The following is a 16,702-nucleotide window of genomic DNA, read 5'->3' as shown; positions in this document are numbered from 1 at the left end:
CAATAAAAATGGAATTCTGCAAAGAAAATAGCAATACATTAGGTCTAAGATCAAACCGGACAACAAAAAAAGATGTATAAAATGTGACACTCATTTTATAAAACCTATTTTCATTTCTTACCTTTAAGGGTGTAATACATATTCTTTTGTCAATAATACAACATGATATGGAGGGTAACAAGAAAATTCTATGCACTATTCTATCACAAGCTTAAATTTGATTCAGAGTCAAAAATAAATTGCTTGGTATACACAGATCATTAAAAAAGAAATCTGATATAATTTCTAATATGATTGGTGAACATAAAAAAAATAAAACTGTATAACAAACATAGTTCTGGAGCTCTTCGTTGGGTAGAAATAAGTCACAGATCATAAACATCTATATCATGCACCATACCATACTTACTTAATAAAACATCAGAAAATTTGCATATACAATAAGACAGGGTAGCTGTTTTCCATATACTAAAAATAGTATAATATTCTTATAAAGGCACTTTGTATCTATGAGCCTTGAATACAATGTAATATTTTCACATCTAGAATAATATTTACAGAAGTACTTACATAGTGGTAAAATGTTTGATCATAGAAGATTATACTACTTAATACTGCTTGAAAAATTAAGTTTTGGCATTTCTATAATGCTACATATAGTTGTGAGTATTGACAATCAGAGACTTAGTGCCAATAGCTTACTTAAGTAAGCAGATTTCTTTTCTGCGAGAAGTGTTCAGATGTTATAATTTGGTTTTCAAAAATATCTCACACTCGCCATTACATTTTTAACTATTCTCCATTCACAATATTAAGGTGGTTTTAAGGGAAGAAATATGTCCCTCCAATTGATCACGCATTTAAAACAATTGCTCAACAGCTGAGGTTTGCCAAAACTTCTAAAAGCTGCAGCATAATTAAGAAATAAAGTGGCGGGGGAACTTCCCCTCAAACCGCTTAAATTTTTTTACAGACTAAAGGAAGTGTTGCCAATATTTTTCCAGTTACAGCGGAATCTTGATATGTATATAATCCTAAGGCTAACGACAAATTCAAAATCAAGCAAATTCAAATACATTCCAAAACACAAAAGTTAGAATTAAAAATGTTCATTTTTGGAATTATAAATGAAACTCATCTTTAAATGGACAAGTTAGAGACAAAAATATTCTTTTAGAGATCAGGACGTTAACAAACTATTTATTGGCTAATAACATCAGTCAATCATCCACCAGTTCCAGTTATTTTTTGATGATTTGACTATTACATTTTTTTTAGTTGTGTCAAGATAGCATCAGTTATACATACTACAGAATTTTATCCACTACTGTACAACTTTGATTTTATTAAGGTAACCAAAACTTTTACTGAAAAGTGAAAAACTTATATAAAACCGTCAAATTTTAGAGGTACCGGTAGTATCTCAAAGGATCCAATAGCTTTGATTTATCTTTGTCAACCTTTCAATTCATAGAGGTAACACAACATGTTGTAGAATCAAGGATTCAATTGAGATTTGATTTATTAAGGCTATCAGCCTTTTCTTTATTAGGTACTCTAGGTAATCGAGGCTCTATTTTATTTTATTGAGTGGATAAAAAAGCACAATGAAAACTATCATGGGTAGAATGAAAATGTCTTAATTTACACCAAAGTACCTACATAATTAATAATCCTAATGGAAATGTTATAATTCTAGTTTGTACTTATAGACATTGATCAAAATATACGTGGATCGAATAGACATTTTAGTTTTTTCCATGAATTATCTCCTTTTTGTGTATTTGGATTTAAGAATTATATCTTAAGTGAAATACTAAAGTAAACCTTAATTTAAAACCAGGTACATATTTCAAAACAAAACAAAAATTCACATTTAAAAGCTGCAATAGAAACATATAAAAACATTTAGTTTACACTCAATTACTTAAGATTTTAAAATTTCATACAAAACTAAATCACAAATTCAACATAGAAACATTTTCACTCTTACTTGTTTTACACACAGTTTCTTCTAGTTTTGTAGAAAAATATTTTTAAAAATAATCAAAATAAAAACTAAAAACAACAACTACCATATACCTTTATCTTACAAAGTTTCTCAAGATATTGAGCAGATTTTTTTATCATTGGCTTCTAGAAAAATTAAGACTTAAAAGTTGTGATGGGCCGATTCTAAGATTGTCAGATATTAACAATGTTACCGAGTGTTAATTTGAATTGTTATTTGACTCGAATATTTTTATTAACAGAACCACTTTTAAATTTTTAGATATAGTTCGGCCGCTTAGAAAACGACCTGCGCGCTAATGCTAAACCAATGTTGGAGGAGGTCGCTTTCTAAGCGGCCGAACTATAGCTGGTATATTTTTCCCTAATTAGTCCATAACCAAGCCAGCTCCAGACATGCACCATTCTCAAAGGACAAAATATTTGACTTTCGGAGATCTAGTTGTCTTGCTATTCGCCGATTAACGAGAAGAAACTACACACATGTGTTGTTTTGCGAGCAACTGTTTGTTTTGAGAATAGCAAAAGTATTTGTTCACTTTGATGTGTGCGAAAATACTGACAATAAACGGGAAAACAAGAGCACGAATGTTTGCTGCTTGCCAAATAGACAAACCCCTATCCACACTATTCGAAATTTGGCGAGTTGCTGTTTGGTGCTTGGCGAATGGTGCATGTCTGGAGCCGCCTTTAGATGGTCAAAACCTTATTTGGGGGACAATTCTATTTATGATTTTTTTTCAGGATTTGAATATTTGGGTTTATTTTAGGATAGAATCTTGCACTATAATCTGCAAAATAAACCCTGATTGTGTAGGAGTGGACGGCAATTCCACTATGGTCACAGGAGACAAATAATGGTAAATTGTAGTAAAAAACTAAAGCCAATAAAATAGGTAACAACTAATATTCTGGAGATTAAGTATTGAATAATAAGTCACAAGTATAAAGAATCTGAATTGGCCCATTTCTATTATAAAAGCTTCAAAAAGCTGCCGTGCTAAGTGGTAACTTTCAATATTTTGCTTTCTTAAGACGATGTACTGTCATTTTCAACTGCAATAATAATGTAGTTTCCTTGTGACGTACAGCAAGTCTATCTAGGTCCAAAGGGTGGTAGGCATCATACCATTGACCGAGCTGGGGTTCGGAGTGAGGATCTCGTCTCGAAGAAAGTTCAACGGCAACATAACAAGATGGCCCTGAAACAATCAATGAATGTTGATAATTTATCCATGTTTTGCCTCCTGGATTGATAAAGAGTACTAATAATAGGTTAAATACCTTTTTTACCTCTTCAATCCTAGTCGTCTTTTTTATGATGACTATAATTTCGGGGCCATCAGTCCCATTGTCAAATCTTCTGTCTTGTTAATAAAAGCATTGTTGATAACCATGGTTGATAAAGAATGTTGATAACCTCATTCATGGAGAATCAAAGGAACAGAGCTTACTTTAAATAAGTTTTACATCAAAACAAGCTTAGAAAGCAGTATTGTTCTTCATAAGCAGCACCTGCCAGTGTCAATACCTTGATATCTTGCATGAGTTTCTCAGCAAACGAAGGATCAGTGCAGTGCAGAGGCATTTTGTCTTGGTAGAGGCGTAGTGTTTGAAAGTTGGTCACCTCATCACTGGGGATGCAGTTAAATACCTAAAACAAAGAGAATCCGTCACGCTGGGTAGTCAAGGATAAAACCAAATTATATCACTCCATACCTTAGACTTAACATCCTTACTCATTGTACTAACAATATTAATGCTTAAACAAACTAAATACAAATAGCTCCAAACAATTCTAGAGTCAATTTAAGAAACTTAATTTGTCAGTTCTTGCTGCAAACCACATCTTGGTGTAACAATTAAACCTAGAACATCAGGTAAGGGTGTCTACCAGCGACATGAATAAAACATTCAATTGACCTTATGCCATTAAATGTTCCTGAATAATGTGTAGTTTATCTGTTAGGGACAGTTATTGAATTTCAGAAAGAATTCATGAGTTGATCTCCAAGTAATGGGAGTGAAAATTTCTTTTTGTTTGGACTTCATTAATAGTTAGTAAAAAAATGTTTACGATTTTCATTTTCTTCCCATTTTGAAGGATAAAAATCAAATTAACTGTTTAAAAATTTTGTTTGGACTTCATAAATAGTTAAGAGAAAAATGTATACGATTTTCATTATTTTCTTCCCGTTTTGAAGGATAAAAATAAAATTAACTGTTTTAAAGTACATATTTAATTTACATGAAATTGTTAAAATAGATAGCTTCAAGTACCTCTACAGTAAAAATTGACTTATGAGACATCCTAGTAAAATCTGTTACTTATGTGGCCCCTCTAGTAAAATTAGTAAACCCTCCAGTTAACCAGTGATTAAGTGACCTCCTAGATTATCAGATGACTTCTGCAATACCCCCAGTAAAATAATTATTGTGTCTTGGTAGACAATTTGTAGTTCCAACTCCTCACCTTCTCGAATATCTCCGTATTAGTCTTGGCTGTGGTTCTCCAAACGTCATGGTAGAACTGAGGAGACACTGGGTCACTGAGGTCCACAGAGCTGCTGCCTGGAGACAACAGTCCAAGATGTTCCTTGAACAGTCTCTGTCGAAGCTCTCCGCAGTAGAAACCCACCTTCACAGTCTCCTCACCCATCGTCACCTCCTCAAACTCTTCATCCTGTGAGGAACACATCAAACCATTAGTAAACCAAATGAATTAATTATGAACGTATTAGAACATTTAGACTATGGGAACAACAAAGTCTTCTGTTTAAGTATTTTGTAAAAAATAATAAAAAAAAACCTGACACGATTACAGCTAAAATCAATGTGTTACTGAATAGCAACAAAGCCAGAATCTGAATTGTTCTCTTAGTAAAAAACCAAGTATTGGACATAATTTATTTAAAAAAATCTAAGTTCTATTATAAATAAGTCTTCAGTTATTTCAAAATTTGACATTTTTTTAGGTCTTACTTCAGACCATCTTTGTTAGAAATCTACTGGATATCCTTAATTCCAGGTGTCTACAAGTCAATTTAGATAAATATCAAGAAATTGCAAGAAAGAATTATCTGTAATATGCTTAGTTTATTTGTTACAAGAATTTTTGAATCTTTATTTTTACTAGAACCATTGTTTCGTATAATAGGTCTATTAGTATCACTAGTTACTATAAATTGAGATAAGATAAAAGGTACCAAACAAAACACTGGGTAAGACCCCTTTCCCCTTTTTCACTTCCATCCCCCTTTTTCCTAAGAGAACAGTGATAAATCAGGGTAGCCTACATAGAAAAAAATACGTAGCATCAGTATTATTTGTTTAGTTATTTTCTTAAAAATAGTTACAATGGAAGAAATTAGTTATGCAAAGCTAAGTTCTAGAACACCTGCAATTCTGCTGTGCCTTGAGTTCTGATCTGAATAAATGTAACAAATAGTTTATCTATCTATTTGCAGCACTCATCTAAACAAAAACGTCAAAACTGAATATCCCCTAAGACAAATATGTAATCATCATTTGCCCTTTACCTGTATTACAACTGCCACTTCAGAGTCCCGGCTACCCAACAGGCTTCTGTCGTTGATGTTGGCAGAACCACAGATGGCTGTTGTGTCGTCTGCGATCAACAGTTTTGAGTGAACGTATATCAACTCAGTCACCTGTCAAATCAATTTAAAGATGTATAACTAAGGGAACAATAATCTTGGTTTATGAGGCATTCTAGCATTCACATTGATTTTCCCCACTTTCACATCCTAGAATGCTATGCTCTAGCTCTAGCTCAGGATTGTTTTACAAGTAGTAATGTGCGATACGAGTCAATGTATCGTAACAGAACCTTCGTGTATCTCTGTTCACCCGTATCGGAAGATATCGTATCGTACTGGTTATGCTGTACAGAAAAAGTACATAGTGGTGGTGGGTAGGCCTACTTACACATTTAATAGTATAATATGGATAATGAGGGTGCCACCTCCAATAATTATGGCCCCAGTGTTGAGGTTATTTGCAAAACATAACTGAAAATACATGTTTTATCGGTGTTTTTGAGGACGGTAAGAGTAAAATATCGAATTCCCACTACTACATTTGAGGGAGGAAGGGCTACTTACCTTAAAAATTAGATTTATATTAATAAATAAACAATTTGATATTCAATACGATATTGGTTATAGGTGTACCGATACGGGCATATCAATATGCTCCCACGTATTGATACCAAACATCGATCTTTTCCAGTCCTTTACGCACATCACTAATTTACAAGTTACTTCAAGGGTTGGGCTAGAGTGTGGCAGCCTTATCACATTGAATTCTGTCAACCATAAACTAAACTAGAAGCCTAACAAGAAAGATCTTACTTTTTCAAGTGTACATAGTTGGAATTGCTTTGAGTCTATTATTAGAATTCAGCAAATTATTCTGCATATTGTTATTTGGTTTTCAAATTTCACTCCGTCAATAATATTGTATTATTATTTATATAACACAAAGAGCTTATTCTTTATTTTCAAAATTCCATTTTTAAAAAAGAGGTTAGATAGAAAGAGTAAGATTATTTTGACATGTGAGAAGAGAGAATTTGAAGAAAAATATAGTTGATAGTGATAAAGGAGGATGAATGCCAAGAAGATGGAAGGAGGTGAAGAGTGGTGTGGAGAAGAGATGAGTGGGATGGCAGATGGTGAAGGAAAATGAACTAGGGAAAGATAGTAAAAGGTAAAGAGGCGTTGATGCCCAGACCTGGGAATGAATGGTTTTAAAACCACAACTTCTGTTAACTAATTTTATAGAACTTATCATAACTTAACTGTGTGCACACATACCAATTCTCCATTAAGTTCAGAATGTGTCCTAAGTCCGTGAAAAGTGATGAATTCTGAAGGATCAGGGACTCCGGCTTCTTTCAGACGAACCATCAAAGAATCTTTCCCTCTGTATAACAGATTTTGAGTAAGGCCCTCATACTGATTGTATTTTTTTAGGCTTAAATAGCCTTTAATAGCTTTTAAAGATGAAACTCATTGCAAAGCATCAACTATCTTAGTGTAAAAACTGTAAAAGAAAAAAATACCTCCGCTGCAGCAAGCCAATTTCCATTTGTCCAGCATAAAATTTCCAGTTCAGCATAAAAAAGTACTAGTTCAAAATGATGGGTCACAACACCATCTTCATATTTAAAATAATTAATAACATTTCAAAATGGCGGATCCAAGATGGCGGCCGATAAAATACATCGGTCATAACCAAGTAAATAAAGGACGATAATGAATGGTGGTGTATACTTATCTTTATCTAGCACTATTTTGATATTATGGTCTTCATTTGTAAATGCCCAATGTTAAAATGGGCTAAAAATTAAGTCATAAAAAGTGCTCATAACTTTAGAATGGATAAAGATTTTTTTAAACGGATTGCAACAACGTATTCAGCTTAAAAATCTAGTTTGAAACAATGGGTCACAAGCCTACCTTTACATTTGAAAAAAAAACTTTGTATCCAATATGGCGGATCCAAGATGGCGGCCAAACATTTATACACAGTCAAAATGAAGTACTTACTACTCTACAATAATCTGACGTGGTCCGGAGTTGATATCTTAAGAAATGTAGAAAAAAGTAGGGGGGAACTCATTTAAAACTCACCCTGTATATATATATATACAGGGTGTTCATTTGAAAACTTTCCATATCTGTTGTGTGCAAAGGTAAGGCTTTTAACACTTGTTTGTTCTCATTTACCCCTAATTTGGACATGCCAAATCCAATAACATTATTTTCAATTTTGAAAAATGCCCCAAAAGGGCCCAATTTGGGAGGTAGGGGTGCTTTTTGAGAAATTTTCAAATGTAAACATGGGTTGTGTGATACATCAATTTAAAGGTCTAATCACCCCGATCATTTTGGTGCAAAAAAAGTTTAATTGTCTTTAACTGTATTTACAGGGTGGGTCAAAACGTTTTAAAAAAGGACTTTGAAGTTAAGTACCGTATTACCCTAAATACTGAACGGAACAGCGCCAAATTTCTTTCCAAGCTTATTCTTGAGCTACTCTTTAAGATAACTTGTAGTAAGGGCATTTTCCAAGTTATTTTCTAATTTTAAAAAATCCCAAATTTTAAGAATAAAAGAAAGCTGAAAACTCAAAATTCTTAAATAGCAAGGTATAACAAATTTCATACCACGTGAAAGGTCCTTTTTTAACAAACATTTTACGTATTTAAGTTTTCTTTCTATCTCTTACCGTTTAAAAATTGCAGTAGAAAAACATAATTTTCTATGGTAAAATTGTAACTAGTTTTCTAATAAAACAGCCAAAATTCGTCAATAGACACATTAAATGGTGCAATAACTGAAGGAAACAATTCATAATTATTTTTAGGCAGATAGGCAAACAAGTCATTACGTTTTACTTTGTGAAAAACAAGTTTTATAGCTGATGAGAAAAACCCAAGTGTGGGCCGCTTTCTGTAGTACCATTGACTAGTCAATGGTAGTATTAATTTCAAAAGTACCATTTCCTGTCGTACCTAATCAAATATGGTGTAAACTTAAGAAAATAGACTTTATTTTACTTATTGGTCATAACAAAAGTGTTCCAGGATAACTGCAAAGTGTTTAACAATAGATATCCAGGTAAGACCTCCAGGTAAGTCATATGGCTGTAAATGATTTAGTTAGGAAGTTTTCTGAAACTGGCTCAGTTACCAATGAGAAAAGAACAGGATGAGGGGTCCAAGATGAATTCTGACACACGTAAAAGTAGTCGATCAATTTGTTATGAATCCTACTACATCGTTGAACAAAGTGCAATGTGTTTTATTAGAAAACTAGTTACAATTTTACCATAGTAAATTATGTTTTTCTACTGCAATTTTTAAACGGTAAGAGATAGAAAGAAAACTTAAATACGTAAAATGTTTGTTAAAAAAGGACCTTTCACGTGGTATGAAATTTGTTATACCTTGCTATTTAAGAATTTTGAGTTTTCAGCTTTCTTTTATTCTTAAAATTTGGGATTTTTTTAAAATTATAAAATAACTTGGAAAATGCCCTTACTACAAGTTATCTTAAAGGGTAGCTCAAGAATAAGCTTGGAAAGAAATTTGGCGCTGTTCCGTTCAGTAGTTAGGGTAATACGGTACTTAACTTCTAAGTCCTTTTTTAAAACGTTTTGACCCACCCTGTAAATACGGTTAAAGATAATTAAACTTTTTTTGCACCAAAATGATCGGGGTGATTAGACCTTTAAATTTATGTATCACACAACCCATGTTTACATTTGAAAATTTCTCAAAAAGCACCCCTACCCCCCAAATTGGGCCCTTTTGGGGCATTTTTCAAAATTGAAAATAATGTTATTGGATTTGGCGTGTCCAAATTAGGGGTAAATGAGAACAAACAAGTGTTAAAAGCCTTACCTTTGCACACAACAGATATGGAAAGTTTTCAAATGAACACCCTGTATATATATATATATATATATGTTGAAACTAGTCGTTCAATAACAAGAGTTTTAATAAAAAGGGTACTTAGCTTTTATTTTTAATCATGTATTTTTTATATTTTTTATCTATATTATATGTATTTATAAATTTGAACTAGTGGTGTTTTTGACCTCTGGGGACAAAAACTGACCTACAGTGGGTAATAGCTACTTCCCTATAGGGAAATTTGCTAAAACCATACCAGTAGTGTACGATACTACATTAGAGACTTATTTAACTATGTCCTCTTCAAGTAAAAACGCTTTAGCTTGTCCAAATAGACAGGATGTCTACGGCACCTCAGTACCCAAAGCCAGTCCTTTGAATGAAGTACAACACATTGAAATCAAAATACTTCCCATCTTGGCCATAAATATGGGATATGATTCCCTTACTTACAGGGCTTAATTTCTAATTTGAGAAGTACCGGAGCCATGACTTACCGGGGGGTCTGGGGGGTATGGAATACCCCCCATGGAAAGAGGGGGGTCCGGGGGTCCTCCCCCGGAAGATTTTTGTAAAAATTGCACTTGAATTGGTGCATTTTAAACACATTTGAGCATGGTTAAGAATGCACATATACAGCATTATATTATATACAAAATAGTAATATAACAGGTGTAAAAATTAAAGAAGTTTGCCAGCAACTAAGCAGAAGCACTTAGTATAGTATGCAGTGTATCCACACGACCAAAACAATAATCCCGCTAACTGGGTTGTAAAATGCCATTCCATGCAGTTTTTTATTATGAAAACTGTCGTTGTATTTCTCATGCAGTTTTTGTTATTTTGTTTATTTCTTCTGAGAGTTAAATTTGACATAGGCCTATATTACACATCCACTCCACTGTTCCAATCCAATCCAATCCAATCACGCAGCACGCAGTCAGTGGACTGAGATCATCAATCTGAACGAACACAGACTCAGTCAGTGGCAGTCGGCACCTGGTCGGCAGACGGCACTGTCGGCAGACTGGCTTACAAGTAGGAACACCGTTCCCCGTTGTATAATAAACTTTGAATACTTTGCCCTGAAGTAAAGATTCGGTATTTGACACGATTTTTACAAAGAATTGAAAACCATAAGTCAACAATTGAAAAATAAAAATACTATTTACAGCTAATTAAGATCGATTCAAAAATAAATTATCAATCCAGATAACAGGAGCTTCGCTCCAGTGTCCTGAGAAGTACCGGAGCTGCGCTCCGGTGTGCTCCGGCTGAAATTAAGCCCTGCTTACTTATTTGTTGACTGTGCGGGTAAGAATTAATTAAATTATTTTGTAGACTTACCGGTTGATGGATGCATAGTTCCAATGAGTAATGGCATGAAGAGCCGAGCCTGACGGACTGCCAACCTCTCCCTCAAAGCCTGGCAGCAGCGGCATCACGACAAACACTCGGAACTGAGTCTTCTCTCTGCAAAACCAGTGTCATGATTCAAATCAAGCAAGAATGAATAGATATATATGCAATTAACTTACCAAAGTAAAGAATCCCAGGCATTTAACAGCACACAAAAAAGTTCACAATTAATTTGATATTTTGCCCAAGCGACTTCTTGGAAATAGTAGAGGGGTAGTAGTTCAACCTGGAAGTTTTAGACAATCAACTTGGAGCTCATTAACAGGTGGGTATTGATCAAACCATTTAGAGTGGTAAGCAGAATGCAATTAATTTAGAACCTTTCTCCCCCAAAGTTGCTTTAATTTCTCCCCTTATACCATAGTATATGGAGAAAGTATTGTTTTTATCGACATTTTCGAGTTTCAGTTCTGAGATATATATCAGTTTTGGGTCAACCTGGACCCAAAAAAGTGGTTTTTGAAGTGAGGTCTGTGTGTGTGTGTGTGTGTGAGTGCGTCTGTATGTGTGGATGTGTACAGAGCTACAGCTACACCTATGGTCCGATTTTGATGAAATTTGGTATGTAGGTGCTAATCCATAGTATCACCAGGTTTTAAATTTTTATTTTTAATGTTGATTTCCCCATAAAATAACAGAAAAAAACGGATTTTCTCAAAAATGACCTGAACGATTTTGATAAAAATTTAATGTGTTGCAGAAATTCTGAACAAAGTGGTATTCCTCCCATTTCTGTAAAAATTACGGCTCAAAAGTTATTGTAAATTAAGTCATTTTCCCTAAATAACTTCTTGATCAGCATTGTACGTGTTATTAAATTTACGGAAAGTAAATGAAAGATACGTCTTATAACACTTAAAATAAGAAAAAATCTTATTTTATAAAAAAAGTTTTGATTGAAATTAGTAGGCTATGTGATAATCCTTATAATTCTAAACAACATAGTGCAACCTCCCATTTCTGTAAAAACTATGGTTCAAAGTTATTGTAACTTATGTTATTTTTCCATAAAAAACATAAAATGGATTTTTTGAAAAAATCCAATTTTTATTGAAATTTGTCAATACTTGTCCTTATAATTCTAAACAAAATAGTGCAACCATTTCTGTAAAAGTCGCGGAGCCAAAGTTAATGCAACTTTTGTGATTTTTACTATTAAATATCATAGCTACGCTCATCACTTACCCATGATTAAGGTTGTTGACAAGCTAATGGGAGAAAGTATGTATCAGATTGCTGATACCATTTATTTTGCAATCGTCTTGAAAATTGCAAATAGATCTCATCTAAACATATTCAGAATATAAGAGTGGTGAGAGAAGTTTTCTCCCTTTCTACACGCCACCCTAATTGACAAGACTTTTAGCCGAGTTTATACAGTGCTTGCCTTGAAGATTTACAGTTTGATTATGAGATGAGACTGTAATTTTGTATGGTTTGAAACTGAGTTAGCTATTCTTGATTATAGGGGTTTTAACACATAGTCCTGGCGACTGAACCATCTGAACTTAATCAATAATAAAACTATCATTTAATCCACTCAACACTCGTCCTTCATCTTAAAATAACCTTGGTATGTCGTCATATAAAATAATCTCATCCTAGAGCACATGAATATTTTCTTTCTACCCTAACTCATTCAAAGTATTTTACCTATGAGCACGCAGAATCCGTTTGAACAACGCATCACCTATCTGGTTTCTCACTTGGAGCGAAGCTAGAGTGATGAAGAACTGGTTCTCAATGTATACGTAGCGCTTGGCCTTGCTGATGATGTCTACGTAGGCCTCGTGGATGCTGCCCTCCCATGTCTCCTGGTCCATGAACCCTGCCGACCAGTGACTGACAGACCTGACAATCTGTCAGTCACAGTATAGCTTAATGAGGTACTTTTTTTAAAGCACACAATTTGGTTTTTAACATAACTTAAATACATTAGTTCATGAAATAAAATATTAAATTTTAAGTTTATTTAATACACAAGGTAAGAGGTAGACGTTCCTACAAAGAAATTGTCTTTCAATGAAGAGTCACTTTAAAAACAAAGAAGTACATCGATGTATTAACACAAAAACATAATAACAGTTAAATGGTACAAGTAAACATTAATCTGATGAAGTTCACGAAAAGATTTACTTTTTGAGTCTAGAACTGTAGAACTACTGTCAGATTTGCATCTAGTGAAATCAGCTGATTGGTTTTCAACTGGATTGGATGACAATGGTAAATATATGTCCTTGCGTAACCTGAAAATATGGCACTTTTTTGTGGCAAAACTAGTTTTTATGTGCAATCCATGGATTACCATAAACAGGTATTTACAAATAAATAAATTATTACAAGTAATATGAAACTAGGGGTCCATATTTTTGGTTACGTGTACAAGTTAAAATTAAAAACACACTATTTGACAAATTTAGTCACGGTCTTCCTCTAACACGATACATTTCAACACTGCATTACCATTCTAACCTAAAAACAGAAGACTAAAATCAATAAACATACAAATACGCAATGTTTACATCAGCTGGTATATTTAAAACAGCATATAGAAAACACTGTAGCAGTACTTGGATTAGAAAATGAATGGATCTTCGACAGCATGTGAGGCAGAGCAGGGGTAATTTTTGACAATTCTGATATTGTTCCCACTGTCCTTGGACCATAAGCTTTGAAATTAATCCTCAACAGTTATGCTACCTTTTTTCCAGGGGTGGCTCCAGAGGGCAGGCCAGGTAAGCTCGGGCCTACCCAACATTTTGGTAGAAATTTCAAAATTATGGATGAATATAGAAATTTAATCATATGAAAATATAGGAAAAGCATTCATACTCATTATTTTGCATTCAAATTTTAAAATATATTTTAAAATTGAAGAGGGAAAGCCCTTCAAACCTTTTGTCCCCCAACAAACCCTTTCTTGATCCTTTGTCAGGCTTCCCTAAAAAATTATTCCTGGAGCCGCCACTGCTTTTTCCTAGCTTGAGATATTGTGGGGACCGATTCGCTTACGGAATTAAATAATTGATAGAAGATAGATACAAATTAAAAGTTGTCAATTTTCATTGGTAATACCATTACCCAGACTATAATACAATGATGTGTTTTAAATTTTGCTTTGCACCAACAATGTCTAAGGAAATCTTCTCTCACCTGAGCTTTCACCCTGTACAGTTTGACATCGGGGAGCTGCATTATTGGAGTCAGCTCTACGTCTCTGTATGTCTTTGGTATCAGGTTAGGGTACATTGGGTTCAACTTGGCCTTCTCCAGCTGGAATTAAAGATAATATAGTTAAACCAATCAAACTGTAATTGAAAAACTAAATATTTTCCAATTTTTGGAAATATACACATCAAATTCTGTTGTTTCATTAAGATTTTATTCTACTTTGTTGTAGAGCCATAGTCATGTTTCTTGTTTTTTTTTTTTTTTTTTTTTTTTTTTTTTTTTTTTTTTTGTAAGGGAAAGGTGCAAAGCTAGGTTTTACTAATAATACCTAACTTTGACCTTGGATAGCTTGTAATCATTCTTAACTTAAAATCAGGTGATCTACGGTCAGCTGAGTTACCTAGAGCGGGTAGTGTGGGAGGGGGGAGGGGCTGGCTCAGAGTCCCTAGCCTGAAGCAACACAACCCCACGGATAATACACATCGTCGGGTGATCGTGTTGGGCGGTGGCGTTTCGTTAACAGTTTTGTTAGGTTTATAAGATAAAACTTCAGTATATTTGGCAGAATAAAAGTATCTACCAACACATTGTGTTTTAAAAAATTTGTCAGGACAGGATAGAAAAACATCCGTGAACAAAGGACCGGTTTTACAAACGGTTTTAGCAGAAAAGGGTATCTCAACCTCGCGGGCCCATAAACCTCGCCCCCCTCCCCCACATATCGCGGGTACTGCAGGGCTGGCTGTTACACCACTGAATACAATGTTTTAATTTAGGCTCAGGGATTTGTTACATGTGCTCTGAATCTCAGGTTGGGGTGATCGGGCGGCGTCAGAATTTAATCTTGTGATTTAGGTAATTCATAAGGAGAATGAAATATCTAGTATAATAGATTGTAATAAATACTCAGTAGCAGATAACTGTATGACTTAAAATTGAGATCAAGTTGACTGTTGTTGAATGTATTGTGTGTGTTCAATTATGTGATTGATGAAATAATTGATCTTTGGATAGGCTATCTTCACATAAGGATTAAAAGTTTAAATTTGGTTTTGAAATAATAGATTATTAAAAATTCTTCTTCTAATTAGTGAAATTAATGTTCTGGAATAGGCTGCAAACAGTTTCTTGATGTTAAAATTTAGTATGAAAGTTCAAAAGGTTATGGCAAAAAAAATCTAATGGCTTCCAGATAAAGAAAGGTTTTACAGGAGTGATCCCACCCAAATTAGATGTCTTCTTCACAGATCAAAATATTCTTGATGTTTATAAAAGGGACATTATATGACCTGTGAATATTCTTTCATAACATTTTCACTACATTGTTTAAATAAACTTGTATAGGGACAAAATTTTGATGTAACGAAAAATTCCAGTTTTAAGTATGTTAACACTAGCTAGTATGTAGTTCAGCTCTCTTGGAAGGTGATGAAGGTTTAGGATATTGCTGCACTCAAATCACATGTCAATACTAACTATATCACTGTAGACTTTTAGGTCACTGTTCACACACATACGCACATCTGCTAAAGAGCTAATTTTGAATTTGGAAAAGTTATCTAAGTAAATTATATTAAATTTGAAGCAATTTTGTTACAAAAGGTTATAGGCTATCACATATTTACATAATTCGGTTATTTAAACGTTTTCTATATTACATTATATTATATTAATTACCTATTGGTCTGCTTGGACAATTATTACACATGGTTTGGAAAAGGGAGCATAAATATTTACATTGACATTGACATACAGATAAAAAAAAAAAAACATATGGTGAACATTGGATTATGGACAAATATCAGTGGAAATATAATGAATTGTTACAAGCTTCAGTATCCCAATGACAAAGGGCATTTCAGTTGAATATTATCCCTGCTAAGGATCAAACCAGCAACGTTCTGATTTAGAGGAGAGCACTACCCAGACAATTATCAGACGAATCCATTAGGGGGTGTGTTCAACCAATGGTTCCAAGTATAAAAATGAGTCCTAGTAAGAAAGTAAGCAGTACCTAGCCTATATTATACTATTTCCAATAAACAATATTGAGTAGACAATTTAAATTTTAAACTACTTTTAACTTATTGTAAACAAAAGGGTTTAATGGAAGCTATACCTTGACAGCGTTCCATCGCATGATGAAGTGTCGCGCCACATCTCTAGCGGCAGCTCCGTGTACCATAGCCCCAACATCGTGCCAGGGCATGCGGGGTGTGTGGCTCCTATCTACCAGGTCTACCAACAACACAACAAGTAGAACAAAATATTTATCATACGATAAAAAACAAAAACCTCTTAAAGTTGAATAAGTTAGTTTCCAGAACTTTGAGTCAATAATGAGTCTTTATGACGGACCGCATGCTTAAGTGTGTATTAAACTCTGTATGTCACCGATTGTGTTTTAAAATCAAAGACACCAATGAAGGGCTGGATCAAGAAGCAAGGACACCATTTTGATCAACCATTCTCAGAATAGACCTGATGACTGATGTGACTAGTGACAATCTATAAGTTAGCCGATTACAATCTATACTATAAGTAAGCTCATGAAACTCATAACCTCGTGAAGAATTACAGAATAAGTGTAAATGCATTGAGTATTTCTGGGAGTTGACTTCTAGAATGATAAATATTGACTTTTTTCAGTAGATCTAG

General features: G+C 33.9%; 1 protein-coding gene across 1 annotated transcript in view; it reads right to left on the bottom strand.

Annotated features, from left to right (window-relative positions):
- Window positions 1-2,364: 2,364 nt before the first annotated feature.
- LOC128990507 (phospholipase D1-like) overlaps window positions 2,365-16,702 on the bottom strand; it is a 47,668-nt gene continuing 33,330 nt past the window's right edge. The window contains exons 16-24 of the mRNA XM_054412882.1: window positions 16,164-16,282; window positions 14,027-14,146; window positions 12,527-12,732; window positions 10,802-10,927; window positions 6,849-6,957; window positions 5,550-5,681; window positions 4,484-4,693; window positions 3,542-3,664; window positions 2,365-3,212 (exon numbers count right to left, since the gene is read on the bottom strand). Coding sequence (XP_054268857.1) covers window positions 3,111-3,212; window positions 3,542-3,664; window positions 4,484-4,693; window positions 5,550-5,681; window positions 6,849-6,957; window positions 10,802-10,927; window positions 12,527-12,732; window positions 14,027-14,146; window positions 16,164-16,282 — 1,247 coding nt within the window. The 3' untranslated portion in view covers window positions 2,365-3,110. The remainder of the gene's footprint in view (window positions 3,213-3,541; window positions 3,665-4,483; window positions 4,694-5,549; window positions 5,682-6,848; window positions 6,958-10,801; window positions 10,928-12,526; window positions 12,733-14,026; window positions 14,147-16,163; window positions 16,283-16,702) is intronic.

Source organism: Macrosteles quadrilineatus, unplaced genomic scaffold (assembly GCF_028750875.1).
Source record: "Macrosteles quadrilineatus isolate MER2022 unplaced genomic scaffold, UCM_ALF_1.0 Scaffold_3__2_contigs__length_128488019, whole genome shotgun sequence".
Classification (NCBI taxonomy): Eukaryota; Metazoa; Arthropoda; class Insecta; order Hemiptera; family Cicadellidae; genus Macrosteles; species Macrosteles quadrilineatus.
This window is presented reverse-complemented; position numbering and strand designations above follow the sequence as displayed.